This window comes from Sciurus vulgaris, assembly GCF_902686455.1.
Source record: "Sciurus vulgaris genome assembly, chromosome: 14".
NCBI classification, from domain to species: Eukaryota; Metazoa; Chordata; class Mammalia; order Rodentia; family Sciuridae; genus Sciurus; species Sciurus vulgaris.
The window spans coordinates 78,180,674-78,198,672 of record NC_136475.1 but is presented as its reverse complement, the minus strand read 5'-3'; the positions used below and the strand labels follow the sequence as shown (position 1 = coordinate 78,198,672).

At 47.4% G+C, this 17,999-nt stretch overlaps 1 protein-coding gene across 9 annotated transcripts in view; it reads right to left on the bottom strand.

The window, feature by feature from the left end:
* CIB4 (calcium and integrin binding family member 4) overlaps window positions 1-17,999 on the bottom strand; it is a 120,412-nt gene that overhangs the window by 48,243 nt on the left and 54,170 nt on the right. For 5 of the 9 annotated variants that reach the window (XM_079111093.1, XM_079111095.1, XM_079111096.1 and 2 more), the window contains 2 exons: window positions 4,622-4,660; window positions 3,618-3,652 (listed from right to left, as the gene is read on the bottom strand). The exons of 2 other annotated variants lie outside the window; for them this stretch is intronic. Coding sequence is in view for 2 of the 7 variants with exons in the window: in XM_079111100.1 (XP_078967226.1) it covers window positions 3,618-3,652; window positions 4,103-4,156 (89 nt within the window). In the remaining 5 variants the exon portion in view is untranslated. Of the gene's footprint in view, window positions 1-3,617; window positions 3,656-4,102; window positions 4,172-4,540; window positions 4,661-17,999 lie in introns of those variants that run through there. 2 more of the 9 variants (XM_079111092.1, XM_079111100.1) reach the window with 2 other exon arrangements.

Sequence of the window (17,999 nt, the reverse complement as noted above, 5' to 3'; positions counted from 1 at the left end):
TGCCACCGTGCCTGGCTTCATTCCTAAACTTTCTGCAGAACCGTAAAGTTTCTCTAGATATGGTTATAATATCAACATCAGTAGGTTCCTTTTGTTTTCTTGGGGGTGCCAGGTTCTAACCTGGACAATTGCCTTCCAGGCCCACGGATCATTGCTGCCCTTTGGCTTCTCTGCACTATCATGGTGGTAATCAAACTGCCCTCCTCTATGTTGAAATCCTTTGTTCCTGAATCCTACATCTTCTTTATTCATTGCTTACTTACTAGTTTGAACGGAGCACATCCTCCAAAAACTTTCTCAAAGGAAGTCTATAAAAGATCATTTTTTAAATCCACATGTCAAAAATACTGTTATTCCACCTTCACTTGGTTCATAGTTTAGCTGGTTCTAGAATGGATTTTTTTTCTTAGAATTTTGAAGTGTTCAGGCCCTGTCTTCCAATATAAGTCCAAAGTGACTCTGATTCCTGAGGCACGGGTGCAATCAACATTTTCGATCTGTGAGAGACCTTCTCTTTATCTCTGGCATTCTGAATGTCATGATAATGGACCTAGTTGGTGTAAGCCGTCTTTTACTCCTTCCACCATACCTGGAGTCCCTGGCTTTCCAGTCAGACCTACAGCGAGACTGTGGAGGCCAAAGTCTCCCCCTGTCCATCGTGCCTGGTGGTCCTCAGTCAGCAACTCAAGTGGTTCTCTCTTCAGAGGGTGAGTTCCTGTTTTCCCCTGGGGCGGGGCAGGGCTGCTGTGTGGGTTGCAGGGCTAGAGAAGGAATTCAATGTGACTTTCGATCTACCTGTTTTCACCTGGCTCTGGCATCCAGAAATTCAGAGGCTCCTGAGACTCTGAGTTCTTGATTCACCCCAACTCCTACAGGGAATTTTCTTTCAGCTAAGTCTGCATCATGTGTCTGTCTGCTTAGTGCTTTACAAATTTTTCTTGACCTCTCTCATCTACTGTTATCACTGGTGTTCTTTTTGTCCTCACAGGCTTTGTTCTTTTAAAAAATTATTTGTCCTTTTAGTAGAGAAACAGAGATAAAAGATGCTATGTTTTCCACGTTAACTGGAAGCTCCCTGCACTTGACCTTCTTAATTTAATTGGAGATAACTCCATATCGAACATCGTGCTCCTCCTCTTTTTCTCTAAGGGCAGCATCTCACAATACAGTGGATCAGCACTATGTCACCTGGGCCCTCTTGATGCAAGGGAAATGGCCAAGTGAAAGTGTCATTCCCATTTTGAACCAGAACACTTGAGCATTCTCCAGGCTTGCCGGTTCTCCTCCATTCCTCAGAGCTTTTGACAGCTGCTGCTCCTCAACTGTCCCCCTGCCTGTGTTCTCCTGGGTCTGGAGCTGCCCCTTGGTTGGAAGCCACAGAGCCCTTGCTGGTATCACCCCACCCACTTGGAGTTTCTGACCCCCATTGTGCTTGTCTCATCTGTCTTATTTGAAGGTGTCCAATACGGAGACACAAAAGCAAGGTAGAAGCTGACCCCTCTACCTTCTACTCTGCCCCACCCCACACCAGCACCGACCCATGCTTGGTTTCCATGACCCTGAAAGGTGGGAGCCTCCAAGGAAGATCTACCCAGAGGCAGGCATGAGTCCCTTGTGCTCAGGAAAGGAGTCAAAAGTAGGGGTAGGCCAGAAAAAACTTTGAGAGAAGCTCATTGGAGAAGTTTGAACTGAAGTGGAGCCTTCCCTGGCAGCCCTGGGACAGGTCAAACTGCACCCTTCTCACAGGAAGAGACCAAAACAGGACTGGAAAGAGGCTGGAAATAGGATGTGAACAAAGGTCATTTTACGGTCTGGGTGAGCAGCTCAGAAGAGGGGTCCCTAAGAATGGCTTGCTTCCAAGAACATCTCTCTCAGAGGCCAATGCAGAACAAAGGCAAGGGGAGGGGACTTCTTCACAGAGAAAACCCAGACCCCTCTCTCCTCTCTTCTCTCTCTTCAGATCCTCACCACCACCACCCTGCTCTTTCCTGGTGCATATGAGGAGCCCTAGGATCCAAAGATACCACTCAAAAGCCCCCAGGGGTGGAAGGAGGAGCAGCCGGGTCACACTCCATTGCCCAGAGGACAAGCCAGTGCAATCCCTGGGAGGTCTATCACTTTTTAAAATTATCTACACTTTGCCCAGAAGCTCTGTTTCTAGGAATTTCTTCAGAGGATTTACTCTTACCTGTTGGATATTTATACATAATTGCTTAATATAACATTATTTGTAAAACTGAAAACTATAAACAACTTGTGTCCATAACAGGGGTCTTGGCAATGAATTATGGTTCATCTACACGAGGGAATGATTCATGGCCATTAAAAAAGCATGAGGCAGATCTCTATGTGCTTTCTGTAAAACAGGCCAGGAAAGCTTCAACAACAACCACCAAAAAAGGTGCAGAACAGTATGAATGGGATGAATGCTACAGGACTCATGGGGTAAAACTGTTGAAGGATATGTGCATAGTCTGTGCATGGAAAATTCTGGAAGCCTAGAGGAGAAACTGCCAGTAAGTGGGGCTGTGTCAGGGAGAACAACTGGGAGGAGGAAATGGAAACGCTTGCTTTTTCACTGGGAATTTTTATACTATTTAAATTTTCTAGCCATGCTCACAATATTATTTTATTTCCTTTCATTTTATTTTTATTCATGCATTGTGTTCTAGAAAATATCAATAAATGTTATATGGGCAGGAGGATATTGGTCTTTTGGGGATTTGACATATTTTTTACATTTGAAAAAGCAAGCAAATATTGTTTTTAAAAGGGAAATAACCCAGCCCTGTGACTGCCCTGGTCTCCACAGCTCCACTACCTGGCCACCCCCTCATCCCTATTTGTACCTGGAAAGTCTTATGCTTGTGGCCACCAGGTTGGACATAGTGCCCAGGGAGGGTTAGCCCAAGCAGAGATGACAGAGCGATTGAAAGGGAACAGACCAGAGGGTCTAAATGGTCTCCTCATTCCCACCTCCCCAACTGCCCCCAAAATGTCCTGGTGAGCCCATTTATCCATCTAACAGGTTTTGTTGAGCACCTGGCTTGGGCCAAGCATGTGCACACCTCTCGTCACATCCACTCTTACCACGGCCCCATGGCAGGTGGCACTTGCCACATCTCCCCACTGGGTGATGGTGATCTTGACCCAGAGGCTTCCCCACTGGGCAGGGACCTGTGTGAGAACAGAGCCCAACCTCCCACCCCACGCCCACCACCTCCATAGTGTCTGGCACATAGGAGGCCCTGAGGAGAGGCTTGGGCAGGACAGCAGGGGTGATGCATCCCAGGTCACCCAGCTAATCAACAGGTGGCAGCCCTATGCTTTCTAAGTCCTTTTCTCATTTTCTTCATTGTCCCAAGGAGGCCCTGCCAGCTCTGTGATCCTACAGAATCCCTGCCTCGGGTGGCAGCAGAGGCAGAGCTGCCTGCAGCCTTTTGTCTCTCCCCATTCCAGTGTGGTCCTCAGAGCTTGGGTCCATCTCTGCCTGTCTGTCCCAGCTGCAGCCCAGGACGATGTAGCTCTGAGCAGAGACCACATTAGGACCTATAGGCTGGGCCAAGGCAAGATCCCAGCTCAGGAGGAGGGAAAAGGGGACAGGAACCTTTACTCACCACAGGATTTCATTTCGGGTCAGGAAGGTCAAGGCCTGCAATAAATCAGAGAGGTGGCCTGTCACTCAGTCCAGCCCCTCCTGCCCCTTGGAAGTGAAGAGCTTTGGAGCAGGGAAAGAAAAACCCATTCTGTTATTCCACAGCTGGGGAAACGGAAGCACCACAGCCCAAAGTAATAAATGCCCGAGGTGGTGGCGCGGATGAAGCATTGTCAGTCCCTCCTCCTTGTGGCTGTGGAAAGGAGGCATAGCAGAGCAGACCTAGAGAGGGGCTCAGAGACGAGGCCAAAATCCTGGGCTCTGGAGCAGGAGATGTGGGAGGAGTGGGGCTGGAGGACTGGTCCATGCCATATGGATGCAGGTTTTAGCAAGGCAAGAGCCAACCCTACCCTGCCTAGTGAACTCTAGAGTCTTAGTAAGAGTTCCCCCTTTTCCCACCTGCCTTGGGAAGCTCCCACCTCTGACCAGGATCTCTGATCTCCCTACCTGGTACTCTTCCAGGTCTTCCCAGTGCATCTGGTATCTCAAACACTGTCCCATGCCAAATGCAGCCTTCTCTCTGCCAGTAGTAGAACCTTGGCCCCAAGGACTCACCAGCTGGTACAACCAATTGATCTGGTTGCCATGGAGATCCAGGTTCCACCTTCTAACCCCAGGTTGGCACAGAGACAGATTCTTTAGGTTCCCCAGGCTAAAAGACATCATCCCCCAAACCACAAATGGAAAGGTAGCTCAACAGTGGTCTCAAGATTCACACTGTTGACTCTTGAGTCTCCCTACCTGGGTTCAAATCTTAGATCTGCTACCTGGTGACCATGTGACAGGGGGCAAGCTACTTAGCTTCTGTGTGTCTTAGTGTCCTGAAGTAAAGACGATAGAGGACTGCTGTGTGGATTAGTTGAATTAATGCAGATACCATTCCTGACACATAGTAAGTGCTCGGTAAATGTTAGAGCCAGGTCCCAGTACTCGGTCAGGCGTGGGATACAGAGAATAAGCATAAACCTCGACCCTCAGGAGATGGCCATGCCATCAGTCAGGTCCCTGCAGAAAGAGAGGCCACATTTGAATTAGGATAATGGGAAGAGTTTCTAATAAAGGGACTCTGGACAGAGGTGAGATCAGGGTGTCGGAGCCACCCAGGATCATTCAGAGTCCTGGGGGTCCTAACAACAGAGTTGTCACCAGCCCTGGCCCAACAACACATGGAAGAAACACCCCAGGTCACTTTCTCCTCTTCTTCTGATTTCCTGAGACCGGGAGTCAAGATCAGAACTGGGAAAACAGAAAATGACAGTACAGTCATCAATGTGGCAATTCAAGAGGGTCCTTTGGAAGCCACCTTCCTCTCCCCAGCCTCCTGGATGGTCTGCATAGCCACCCTATGCAGGGACAGGTCTATCTCCTTGGTCTAGGGCAGGTTCTTCCCCATGTAGTCCTAGGTAAAGAGCCCTGGGACTTCCCGGTGACAACAATTTATGTTTCTGGAAGTGCAGCTGCATACTCTGTTCACAGAGACGGAGCCTGAAAGAAGCCCTGCGCTCTCATTCCTTCATCTACTCAGCAGACACCAGTACAAGTGTCCACAGTGTGCCCAGGACGCCGCTTGACCCTGGGGAGAGACGACGGCGCGCACACACACACACATACACACACACACCAAAGATGAGGCCCATGTCGACGGAGGTCACGGGCAGTTATGAGTATGTACAAGAGAAGACATTGCTGGGCAGGGTGCTCCCGGTGATCAGTGGCATTCAAATGGCTATACCATGAGGTGGTTGAGGACATGGACTTTGAAATATTAAAGGTCTGGCTGCACCTCTCCTGGCTGCATCAATCTGAGAAAATCATAAAGCCACTCCAAACCTCCATCCCTCCACCTACAAAATGGGAATAATGAATCTCTACTTTACCATTATTGCAAGGATGAAATAAAATGAAGTAGATAAAACTCTTTTTTAACAAGATACTTGCACATATTGAGAACTCAATAAAGGGTAAATAGCATTATTATTTCTAAAAGTTGGGCATGGAAGGAAGAGCAGGACTTCAGGCAAAACCAGCAATTAAACCCCCCTCTTCCATCAAACTCTGTCATTTACTGAGCAGCTTCTATCTGCCAGGCCTGTGTGCAGAGCTGGGTTTATTCATGTGACAGTAGCCCTGGGAGGTTGGTGGAGGATCCTTGGTCCTTTGCTCAGGAGAAAGAAGAAACTGGTGGGAGTAAGTGACGCCCTTGGCGTGGGCAAGTTGCAGGTCTGGGGATTCCCAAAGCATGGAGTGGGGAACCCAGGGCAGCCGGGGGACCGTGAGATCACTTCCTTCTCCATTCTCACTGGGTTGTCCTGATTACATGAGGTGCAAGTGGCAGCTAGATACCAGCTGTTTGTGCCTTTAACACCCAGCTGACATTTGCTAAAAGGAAGAAAATAAAAACAAAGGAGTTCAGGATCTGAGATCCTGACTCAGCTCCTGTGTATTGACCTAGGCATGGGAGACCTGGTTGGAGCCATACATTCTCCATGAATGAGAACCCTCAGCCTTAGCTGTCATAGTGCCATGAGAGACAGAAAGCAAGAACCTGGCTAGAGGGCTGGCACTGAAGCCACTGGTGGTCCTGAGGTGCCACCAGAGCAGATACCTCACTGAGCCCTGAGTCAGGCTGAGAAGATGAGGACAGTGTTCAGGGCCCAGAAGGCTGCAGGATCCAGCCAGAATTGCATAACACTGTTTATTTTTCATATTTGTTTTGTAGGGTAACTTCCATTCTGAAAATAATGCAGGTTCATCATTTATAAGTGGTATAAAAGTCCTTTATACATGTATCTCTTTAATTAAAAGAAATAGGAGCCCATTTAAAGAAAAACATTAAGTAAACGATTGTACCTGTGGTAAAGAAATGCACCAGAAATCACAAAGATCTCTTCTCCCTCTCTTTCCCTTCCACCTCTCTTACACATACACACATACACTCACACAAATGCATATAACCAAGCATATAACCAAGGTTCACCAACTCTGCCTCCTCCTCTCCCCTTTAGCTTTCATCTTCTGGAACTCCCACACCCCCACCCCACCCCCACAGACCAGGTTTTCATTGGTTCCCACAAATAACAATAGTAACAATAAGAATGTCACCTTGCATTTGCATAACCTTTTACAATCCCAAAATGCTTTTTAATGTACCATCTCATTTGCCCAAGAAATATAAGCTTATACTCCTTTAAAAAAGAGAAAGAAAAATCCCCCATGTGATTCTGCCATGAACCAACCTGCACCCTCCCCCTTGAGCGCCCTACATTTCCCTAACTCCTTTTCAGCTAGGATTTTGAAAGGGGTGTGACTGAGCAGGGAGCAGGCGCCCTGGAAGGACAGTTCTACATTTTCCCGCTCTAGGATCTGCACAGGACAGAATGTATTCTTTGCAAGGTTTCTGTCACCAGGCAACAGACTCTATAGATTCTTAAAACTGCAACCCCTTCTCCAACATAGATTTAGACATCTCTTAGAACTTGACAGGCATTGAAAAAGGACTTGTATCCAGAATATATAAAGAGCTCTCACAAATCAAAGATAAAAAGACAAATAAGCAAACTGAAAACATCATCGGCTATCAGGGAGATAGACACAAGTCAAAATGACAGTGAGGTTCCTCTTCATACCACTAGGAAGACTGTTTTAATAAAGGAAAATAACTAGTGAGGATATGAAAAAAGTGGAATCCTCACATTTTGATGGTAGGATGTTAAATGGTGCTGCCACTTGGAAACCTTTGGAAGTTTCTCAAAATATAAAGCAGAGTTACCCTGTGACCTTATGGTTCTACTCCTAGGCATGGACCTAAGAGAAAAGAAAGCATAGTATACACAAAAATCTTGCACAAGAATGTTCATGGTAGCATTATTTGCTACAAAAATAGAAACAGAACTCTCTGGTTTTTGCTTCCATGATGACAAAAAAAAAAAAAAAGAAGGAATTATGGTTCTACCAAAAAGGCCTATTTGCTGCATCAGATGCATGCCCAAGGACAAGACCTTTAAGGGGTTTGTTGCTGGAAAAAGTAGAGGCCATAGCTGTGAGGGACATTTCTGGAGCCAGTGTCAACACTTATGTTCTTCTCAGGCTCTATATGAAGCCACATTACTGTATGAATTGCGCCACCCACAGCAAGGTGGTCAGGAATTGATCTCATGGAGCACAGAAGGACAAACCCCCACCCACCTCCATCACCCCAATCGAGACCTTCTAGAATTGCCCTACCTCCTCCACCAGAGCCCATGTGAGGAGCTGGGTCCTTAAGGCAGAAGAAAAACTATTTTCTAGAAATAAATAAATAAATGTAAATTATACTAAAAAAAAAGTGGAAGTGTCTCAAATGTCAATTAACTGAACAATGGATAAATAAAATATAGTACATCCATAAAATAGAGTATTATTTGGCAATGAAAGGAAGTATGGAGGCATGATACAACATGAATAAGAGCATATTTAAAACATGCTAAATGAAAGAAGTTAGTCACAATCTGCCATGTGTGGTATGCTATCATTTATATGAAGTATCAAGAATAGACAAATCCATAAAGATAGAACGTATATTGGTGGTTGTCGGAAGCTAAGCAGGAGGGAGGTTGGGGAATAACTGCTGATGGGTAGGGCTTTCTTCCTGGGGTAATGAACTTGTTCTAAATTAGATGGTGGTGATGGTGTTACAATTCTGAAAATTCTAAACACCACTGAAGTATATACTTTACAAGCATGAATTGTATGGTCTGTCAATCAGATTTCAAAGCTGTTATTTTAAAAATGTAAAGGGGTGTTTAAATCCTACCTTTGTGCCTGGCACTCAGTGAGCCATCATAAATATTATTAAAGAAACATGTAAATGAGAGACTGTGGCTGAGTCCTGTAGCCCTGGGGGCTCCACCTACAGCAGTCGTTCAGCGCTGGGACCAGGGTAGAGTCTGCTGGAGTAGGTCAACGTCGGGTTCTGAACCTGGACTAGACTTCTGAGTTCCCAGCAGGCTGGAAAGCTATGCTTTGTCCATAGAAAGGTATTTCTAAATTGCTTTAGAGTGACAAGAAACAGGCTTGAGGGGCAAGAACACAGTTTGGTTTCTCTGGGGGCATCCTGGACTTTCAGAAAGCCTAAGGATGGCAGGGCTGCCTGGTGGTCTTGGGACAGAGGGGAGGACGACCACAGAGAGGAAGCGAGATAGCCCTGGGCTCACTACCCAAAGACGTGGGTGTGGTGCTTAGAAACGTCCCGAGCGGGCGCTGAGGCACAGGGACCTCGAGACTCCTACTTATACTGCAGCCGCTCCAGCGTCCCGCGAGTGCAGGTGCACAGCAGCAGGGGAGGAGTGCCCAGGACAGGGCCTCTGGCTTCCCTGGCCTGATGGCAGCAAGCAGTAACCCTGAAGTTCCCACAACCCCACAAGGGTTAGAGTACAGAGGGCCCGGCCAGGTTGCAGAGTTCAGTAAAGCACTTTCCCAGGACTAAATGGGACCGATAGACTCCCACAGCGCATGCACGCATTACCCAAAGGGCCAGGTGTGGAGAATATGGACAGATAATAACCCCAAATTTCAATCTTTGTGTTCTTTCCCCCACCTTCCCATAAGACACTATTTCCCTCATGTTTCCCATTCACATTGCCTGGGGGAGGGGGAAGAATTGTTACAGCATCAGGGGAAAAGCTAGAAGCAGTCAATGTTCCATCGATAAACCGGACTTTAGAGAGTCAGAAGGGACGCTGAGGGAAGTAGAGACTGGAGTTTATAACAGAAGGAAAAGGAAGCACCATGCTACCAGGGAGACTGGCCAGGGTGTCCCCACTGGAACATCCCAGTCGCCAGCTCTAGGGAACCCTGCTCATTGCACAGAGGGACAGTTGCATACACCACCCACTGCCTTTCTGTGTGCTGTACCTCCATCACGACCACCACGACAGCTGTCACTCAGGGACTGCCCCGCAGAAGGACAGCTGCTTGTTTCCTAAGGCTTTGCCGAATCAAGTAACAGATCGCCCTGACACATCCCCCCAGTTTCCAACTGCCAGGGTAAATAAAATTGCCCCAGAAAAGAGGATGCAAGTCTTCGATATTCAGAGAACAGGGAGGACTAGTGGGCATGTGGAAGAAACGTTCTCAGGCCCTGGACAGGGGTGACCCTGCCCTTTTCATCTTCAAGCACTGTGACTTGGTCGGGTCCATGTGAGCTGAGTCCACCTCCCACTAATAGTGTTGTCTCAAGGATTCTTGAGCCTTTGTTTTCTGTCCTGGAGTCTTCTCTATTAAGAATCTCCTCAGCCCTTGGGTAAACAACAGTCCAGAAGCTCAGAGTAACACCAGGGAGAACTTCAGCCAGTGGGGGTGGGCGCTGGTGCAGAAAAACTCCCTGGCCATATTTCTGGGTGACAGCTCTGGAGGGTTCCTGTGGCTTTAGCAGGTCCAGGAAGAGTCAAGGCCCTTAGAGGCAGAGGGCACCTGACACACCTGGATGTCCAGACTGGCTTTCCTCTGTCCTGCCTCTCCCTCAGCTTCCTACCTGTTTCCTAGGGTCAGCTCTTAAATAATCTACACAAACATCCTGTTCTGGGGTCCACTTTCATGTGACATCATGCTACATCAGCCCTAGTATTGCTAGACCTCTGGTGAGGCTGCCCTGCCACTTGTGCTGAAAGTGGGGAAACAGCCATTTGACAAGAAGGGGGACTCCAAACAGTTGCTTTCTGATTTGAGTAGTAAGAGATTTTTAATTCTAAAATTTCATAGAAAGACCTTAGAAATCAGTTCATGCGCACCTTCACTTTACAGATGCATAGACTGAGGCCCAAGGGGAGACCTGTCTAAGAACAGGCAGCAGACCACAGCTCAGTTGGTTCTGGGAACAGGGCCCATCTCCTCCCTCCCCCCAGGCCTCTAAAAGCTGCTTGCTGGAGGTCACAGAGTTGGTCTAATGAGATTCTATCAGTGGAAATGCCTTGTAAACCATGAAGCATTATAAAAATGCTATTTGTCCTGATTTGTGCCATGCCTGGGACTGGAACCTAGAGCTGTGGGCTCCCTGGTCAGTGCTTTAGTCCGAGCAATAAGAACACTGCCTAAGACAGCAATTTAGAATTTCTGATTTCTGTGGTCACACTTAGACACCTGCTAACTAAAGGTCTACTCCCCACCACTTTCTCTGCTGAGTGTTTTCAGTCCTGTTTCTGCTGGGTGGCTGGGGTTTGGGGTTGGCCATCTGCTGTCCTTGTCCTTGTTCATTTATTCAAAAAGTTATTTAAGAATCTTTAAAGGTATCATGGGCACTTTGCTCGTGCGGGGATAGAATGGTGACAAGGACATAAGAAGACAGTAGGGAAGAAATGGAGTCAATGATCACTCAATGGCTATGTATTTCCACTGCACTGTGACCAAAGAGTGGGGAACACAATGACAGTGAGCTAACAGGGTTGTGTCATCCATTCAGGAGTCAGAGAAGCTCCTCTGAGGAGGGGACATTAAACCAGACCTGAAAGGGCGGGCAACAGAGAGGCAGACTGGAGGGACAGTGTATCTCTAGGCAGGAGAAGATGTGGGAAGGACCCCTGTAAGAAACTCAAAGTACTGGCAGAACACAGAAGGCCGTGTGGGTCAAGCACAGAGGGCAAGTGAGCTGAGCCCAGGCAGGGTTTGGGGGCAGGTCAGCAGGCTCCCCCAGGATCCTTGAGAGTTTATCTTCAAAGCTTTCCTTTAAATGAATGGGAAGTCATTGCAGGGTGCTATGCCGGGAAATGACATAATCAGATTTTGGTTTTCAAGGGATCACTCCGGCGGTAGGGTGGCTGGAGAACATGTTGGAAGGAGGCCATGTGACTCTGAGGAGTACCGTGAGGAGACTACTGAACAGTCCACAGGAGGGGAGCGGTTGCTGGACATGGCTGTGGCAGCAAGAAGGCGGGAACGATGACATCATGTGACATCTCAAGGTGGAATGACCCACACTGGGAGATGGGCTGTGGGAGAGGAAGGAGCAGAAACTGTCAATGGTGACCCTCAGGATTCTGATCTGCAGCAGCATCTGAGGAGGAAATGCAAATTTGGGAGGAAAAACAAGATTCTGGACATGTTGAGTTTGAGATGTCTGTGTGACAGACACCTGGAAATGACAAGGGGCAGTTAGGTAGGTGGGCCTCAGAGCTCAGAACCAAACTCTGGGCTGCAGACAGACATTTGGAATTGTCTTCACACAGGTGACATTTAAAGCTTTGGGGGTGGGTGTTCAGCCAGGGATCCCAGTGAGGAAGGAGACTCTGGTTCCTGCCCTCAGAGAGCTCGCATTCAAATGCAATGGACAGAGCATTCCACTTCCTGGGATGTCAGAACAGTGTGTCAGAGGTCAGTCCTCCCATCAGGAATGAGCTGGACAAAATCCAAAAGTCCTCGGCAGCCAGAACTGAAGAGGTCAGGAGCCAGAGAGAGAGGAAGTATGGAGACGACGTTCAATGCTTCCCTTCCCCTCAAACGCTGATCATGAGCAGATGGAGACCAAGGGGCTAAAAACCCAGCAGCAAGTACAGACTCAGACCCCAAGAACTTAAGTGAGTGATTTTGGCAATCTCCTGGGGGTTGGGACGTTCAAACTGCAAGGCAAGCAAGACCCGAGGGCCAGGATCTCTGGGAGAAGAGAATTACCTGAGATCAATGTCAAGGTCAAAGGCCCCTTTCTTCCAGCACTCATCCAAGTGGTGGAATGTAGCTAAAAGATGGGGAACTGAGCACAGTTATTGGTAGCAACATGGGACTTGGAACACAAACTTAAAATGGAAGGTCCACCAAAGAGAAAGGACCCTATAAAACAAGCCGGATTTTCAGTGAGAACCCCAGAGAAGTTATGCGTTAGGAAGAAGGATGAACCAGAAATAGAGCAGCCCTCACAAAGTCCAGCCGCCAGCATCAGACCTGCTCAATCCCAGACTGGATTAGGATGACCTTCCGCTCCTCTGACTGCTTTCCGGAAAGCAAAAATAAATCCTCTGTGATGAAAGTTAACATCAGTCAGAGTCCAAAGCCATCTCCATAATAGAAACAGCCCCACAGGTGATCCAGATCTTGGAGTTTTCTGATCCAGACTTTAAAATAGCTGCGATTAATATGGTAAAAAAAAAAATAGATGACAAGATGGAAAATTTCAGGAAGAACTGGAATCAAAAGAATCAAATGGAAATTATAGAGGAATGGATAGAATTTGGAGATTAAAAATCTTCAAAAATGGCTAACAAGGGTTTGGGGGTGGGTATCTCAGTGGTAGAGCTTATGCTTAGCATACACAAGGCCCTGTGTTTAATCCCCAGTACATAAAAAAGAGAGGAAAGAAAATGGCTTTTTCTATATATGTCAGTATGAAGGATATCACAGGGCAAATGAAGTAGACCATGGGGTCCCACAGGTCCAGTCTGCATATAGGATGGACAGGGTTGGGGGTGGGGGCAGCAACAACCTTCAGTGGAGAGAAATTGAGGTTGGAAGCACATCATGCTAGAACTTAAATGTTGGAGGAAGAAACTAGAATTCTGGTCTGCAGAGTGAACAGTAGTGATGTTTGTCTGTTTGGTTTTAGTTTTGCCTCCGGATCAATTTAGAAAAAGTAAAAATACAATTTTCACTTTAAAAAAATTACTCTTTTTCAAATATCAGCAAATGCAATCACCACACCAACACTTAAAACACTTTTTTCTGCTTCTCTGTCCCTGCAGAGATTCATCTTTTTTGGCTCTTAAAAAATAAAGAATTTTTAAAAAAGAAAAAAAAAAAAAAAAAAAAACACCATGGAACAAGCCTACGTTACAGTTTTAGACTGTAACATTGAACTTTTGAGCAAATTTTATCATTGAGCAAGACCTTTTCAGCTGGTTTATTTTGTCCTTCCTTTGCTGACCTTGTAAACTACTTAATTGCGAAATGTGGTTTGTCTCAGAGTGCCCCTTAACACTGTATTCTTTGAAATGGGAGATTTTTCCATTGCATGAAGGACCAATAGCCACATCTTCAACATGTGCTTGTGCGCACAGAACAGAGCTCCTTCTGCTTACCCAGAGACATATGGTTTTCATCAGCCGCTTCTTTCTTCTTGGCAACCACCATAGCACAGATTTACATTGTATTTAGCAAACAGCCCACTCCTCTCACACCAAGCCCCTATTTGCTTTTCTCCCTCTTTCCCTGTCTCACACAACCCCACCTCTAACTCCATTCCCAAAGAGGGCCAATCACAGGCCAGGCTAACCCAATTGATTGAGTTGACTATCAGTCTATCTAGCCAGTGAGTCCTGAAACAGGAAGTCAGCCATAGGCCTCTGGAAATTGGAGTGGCCAAACTGAACCTGAACCACCTCTAGAAAAGAGGGTTTCTGAAGCTAGACTGGAGGGCCAATCTCACTACCACAGAGAATGGGCAGCCAGGGAAAAAAAGATAGAGGGCCTGGAGGCTGCTGATATTTGGGGTGCTGTCTGGCACCGGTCCAGTGGGGAGATCCATCCCTACTACTTGCCACAGGCTTCCACTCTTCTCCCCCCAGTTCTACTCCTTCCCAGCATCATTGGGAGCAAGACACAAGGCCCCTACCTTAGTCCATTCTAAGTTGGCAGCAGAGTTGGATGAGCCCTCAATCAACCTGACTGTCCCTCCCTGTGAGGTGGTCTGAACTCACTGACATACGCTTGGCCAGAGGGACCTGAGTTCTAGTGAAGTGGTCCTAACTAGGTGCTGAGAAACGCAACTGTCCAGCATCCTCACTCACCATGTTAATGACAACAATCATCACTTCTACCTCCAAAACGTGCCTTGGTCCCATGCACATGTCTCCACTGATCGGCCTGGCTCCTCTCTCCCCTGGACACCTGCACTAGCTTTCCCACAGGGCCCCCAGTCCCACTGGAGCCTCCCTCTAGTCTATTCTCTACACAGAGGCAATATGATCTTTGCTACTATGTGTATTGTGGTGGTGGGGATCAAACCCAGGGCCCTGTGTCTACTAGGCAAGTGCTTTACCACTGAGCTACACTCTGGCCTGAATGTGATCTTTTAAGAACATTGATAGATCATGTCAGGCTCCCCATGAAAAACTCCTCCATGGCTTCCATTGCAGTTGGAATAAATACTGAGGCCTCACCATGGTCTCCAAGGTGCCTGCCTACCTCTCCAACTTCATCCTGAGTGACTCTCCCTCTCCTACTGCGTCCCAGACACGCTGGCTTCTTCAGTTCCTCAGAATCCAGCATCCTGTGCCTCCCAGGCCGGTAGCTACCCAGCCCTGACCCCTCTGGAGTGGGCAGCACAGCCTCTGGTCTTGTGGGGCACCATCATCAACTCCAGAGGCAAGATGGTCCCTTACTGGGAGGGTTAGTTCTCTGGGTCTCACTGAGTCCAACCCCTCAGTTTTCAGGCCCAAGAAGGGGAGAGGACTACCCACCACTTGAAGAGAGTTGAGAGGAGAGACAGCCTGGCCTGTGTCTTGCCTCTCAGGGCTCCGTGCTCTTCTCCAGACTCCCTGGTCAGGGACCAGCATGAGAAGCAGGAGGACATCAGGTCTTCAGTTTGTGCAACATCTTGGAGACCAAATTCCAGTCTGATTCCTTCCTTCCAGGGCCCAGGTTACAGCAGAGCCAGGTGAATTTTTTTTTTTTTTTTTTTTTTTTTTTATTGGGGATTGAACTCAGGGGCGCTCAACCACTGAGCCACATCCCCAGCCCTATTTTGTATTTCATTTAGAGACAGGGTCTCACTGGATTGCTTAGTGCCTCAGCTTTGAATTAGTAATCCTACTGCCTCACCCTCCGAGTCTCTGGATTACAGGCGCACATCACTGCGCCTGGCTCAGGTGAATATTTTTTGAGTGCTTCCCATGAGCTACCACAGGGTGCTGGGGGCTTATCACAGTCAGGGGCCCTGGGTGTGACTCACATGCTGTGAGACTCTCGGCCACACAGAGGCAGAATGGCAGGAGGGACTGACCCCAGGGAAACAGAGGGCCCTGAGCTCTTGCTGGGAGAAGAAAGGGGCCTTCTACACTCAAGACCCAAGGCTGGCAGTCTAGCTCAGGAGGCAGAGGGAAGCAGGAAACAAGGGCTTGGGTTATTTCAGGAGGCTGTTCTATGGGGACGCAGGATATGGAAAGACATGCTGACAAGCAAGAGGATGGGGCCAGGTGGGGACGATGTATCAAACGAAGCCTTCGGGTAGTGGGAACATCTCTGGGCATCTCTTGAGCAGCAACCAAAATCAAAAGTTGCTATTTAAACAACCAGCAATTATGCTAACTACTTCTGCCCTCCAAGGGTGTGGCATAATTCATATCAAAGGGATGATGGAATTTTATTTTTCTGGTACCAGGGATTGAACCCAAGGGTGCTTGACCACTGAACCACATCACAGCCCTTTTAATTTTTTTGTTTTGAAACAGGGTCTTGCTACGTTGTTTACAGCCTCACTGAGTTCCTGAGGCTGACTTCGAACCTGTGATTCTCCTGCCTCGGCCTCCGGGATTATGGGCGTGTGCCACTGATGGATTTTACATGCCTATAGAGACTGGAAGGAAGGAGGGAGATGAGTTCAGTAGAAATAGGAGATCTAAATCCCAGCAGTATTACAGGTTGAGGGCTTGGTCCATCTCCTCCCTAAGTTAAAAGGTATGGTGGCCTTATAAGGCCATAAGACTTTGGAGCACCCAAATGGCAGACATCTGAGTTTGAATTTTGTGGGGTAACTAAGTGTCCAGGAAAAAGAATAACCAGGAAGAAGATAGAGTAGGACTTGGTGAGGTTGGGCCCAGCCCCACAGGTCCTGGAGGGTCATCCTCTAGGAGTCTAAATCCAGGTCCCCAGGACACCTTCATGAAGGTGACTACAGAAACCTGGGGAGGAAAGCAGGCAAGCCATTCCCTGCTTGCACGCGCACGCACACACACACACACACACACACACACACACACACACACACACCACCTCTGCTCAGGGTGGGTCTGACTTCATACTCCCCCTCTCGCTTCCTCTTGCCATTTCTTTCATTCTTTCTTTTCTTTTTTCTTTTTTGTTTGGTATGGGGATTGAACCCAGGGGCCATTAACCAGTGAACCACATTCCCCAACCCTTTTTTATTTTGAGATGGGGCCTCATCAGGTTGTTGAGGATCGCCTCAAACTTGTGATACTCATGCCTCAGCCTCCTGAGTATCTGGAGGTCACCATGCCTGGCTGTCCTCTTGCCATTTCTTAAAGCTACTTTTAAATTATGGATCAGCTCATTAACAGTCAGTTAAGATGATTGAATAGTTACATCTCTATTTCAGGGCAGCCCTGGGATCCTCTTGGCTATGAAGGAGGACACGCTACTTTCCCTCTCACTTAGAAACTCAGGTTGCTCTAGATGCTGACCCCAGAGCTCACTTGTTTTTTATAAAAGTGTGGTTACTTCAAATAATACATGGCTGTGACCAGGGTCCCCTCAAGAAGGCTCAGTAGCACCTGATCGCAATGTTCAACCTTATATCTCAGTTTCTTCAGAGAAGAGTTCATCATGTATTTTATTGTAACACAACCCTTAGAAAGGTTTCCTTCAGAGTCAGGCACACAGGCACATGCCTGTAATTCCAGTGGTCAGGAGGCTAAGGCAAAAGGATCACGAGTTCAGAGCCAGACTCAGTAACTTAGCAAGGCCCTCAGCAACTCAGTGAGGTCCTGAGCAACTCAGTGAGGCCCTGTCTTTAAATAAATTATAAAAAGGACTGGGGATGTGGCTCAGTAGTTAAGCATCCTTGGGTTCAATCCCCAGTACCAAAAAAATAAAAAATAAAAAAATAAGAAAGATTTCCCCCAGGGAATTATCATGGACATCTCCAACCACAGGAGGATATCAGGGAAGAGGGGATCTGTAAACCATCTCAGATGTCACATGAATCCAGGATGTGGAGCATAGAAGACAAAGAAGAAGAACAAAGTAAGAGAAATGTAGCGAAGTCAATTAAACAAGAAAAACATTATTGGCTCATGTAAAAAAGGAGGATCGAGCAAGTTTCATGGATGGCTGAATCCAGCAACACAGTAATGTCCTTAGGGTCCTTTCCTCCACCTGCCTGTTTGCACCTGGCATTATCCATGACTGGACTTGTGCCTCAAGCTGTGTCTTTGAGGTTTTGACTTATGCCATCTCTCAAATATCTTCTCTTCATGTGGCAGAAAGCCACCTTGGTCACCAGGAACCCTAGATTCATATACTATCATTTTATAGACCCTCAACAGAACAAGAGGGTCTTTCCTAGAAGTTCTGTTGGAAAATTCTTAGACACAGCTTGTTGGCCCAAACTTGAACTGCAGCTCCGTCCCTGAAGCAGCACACATGGCCC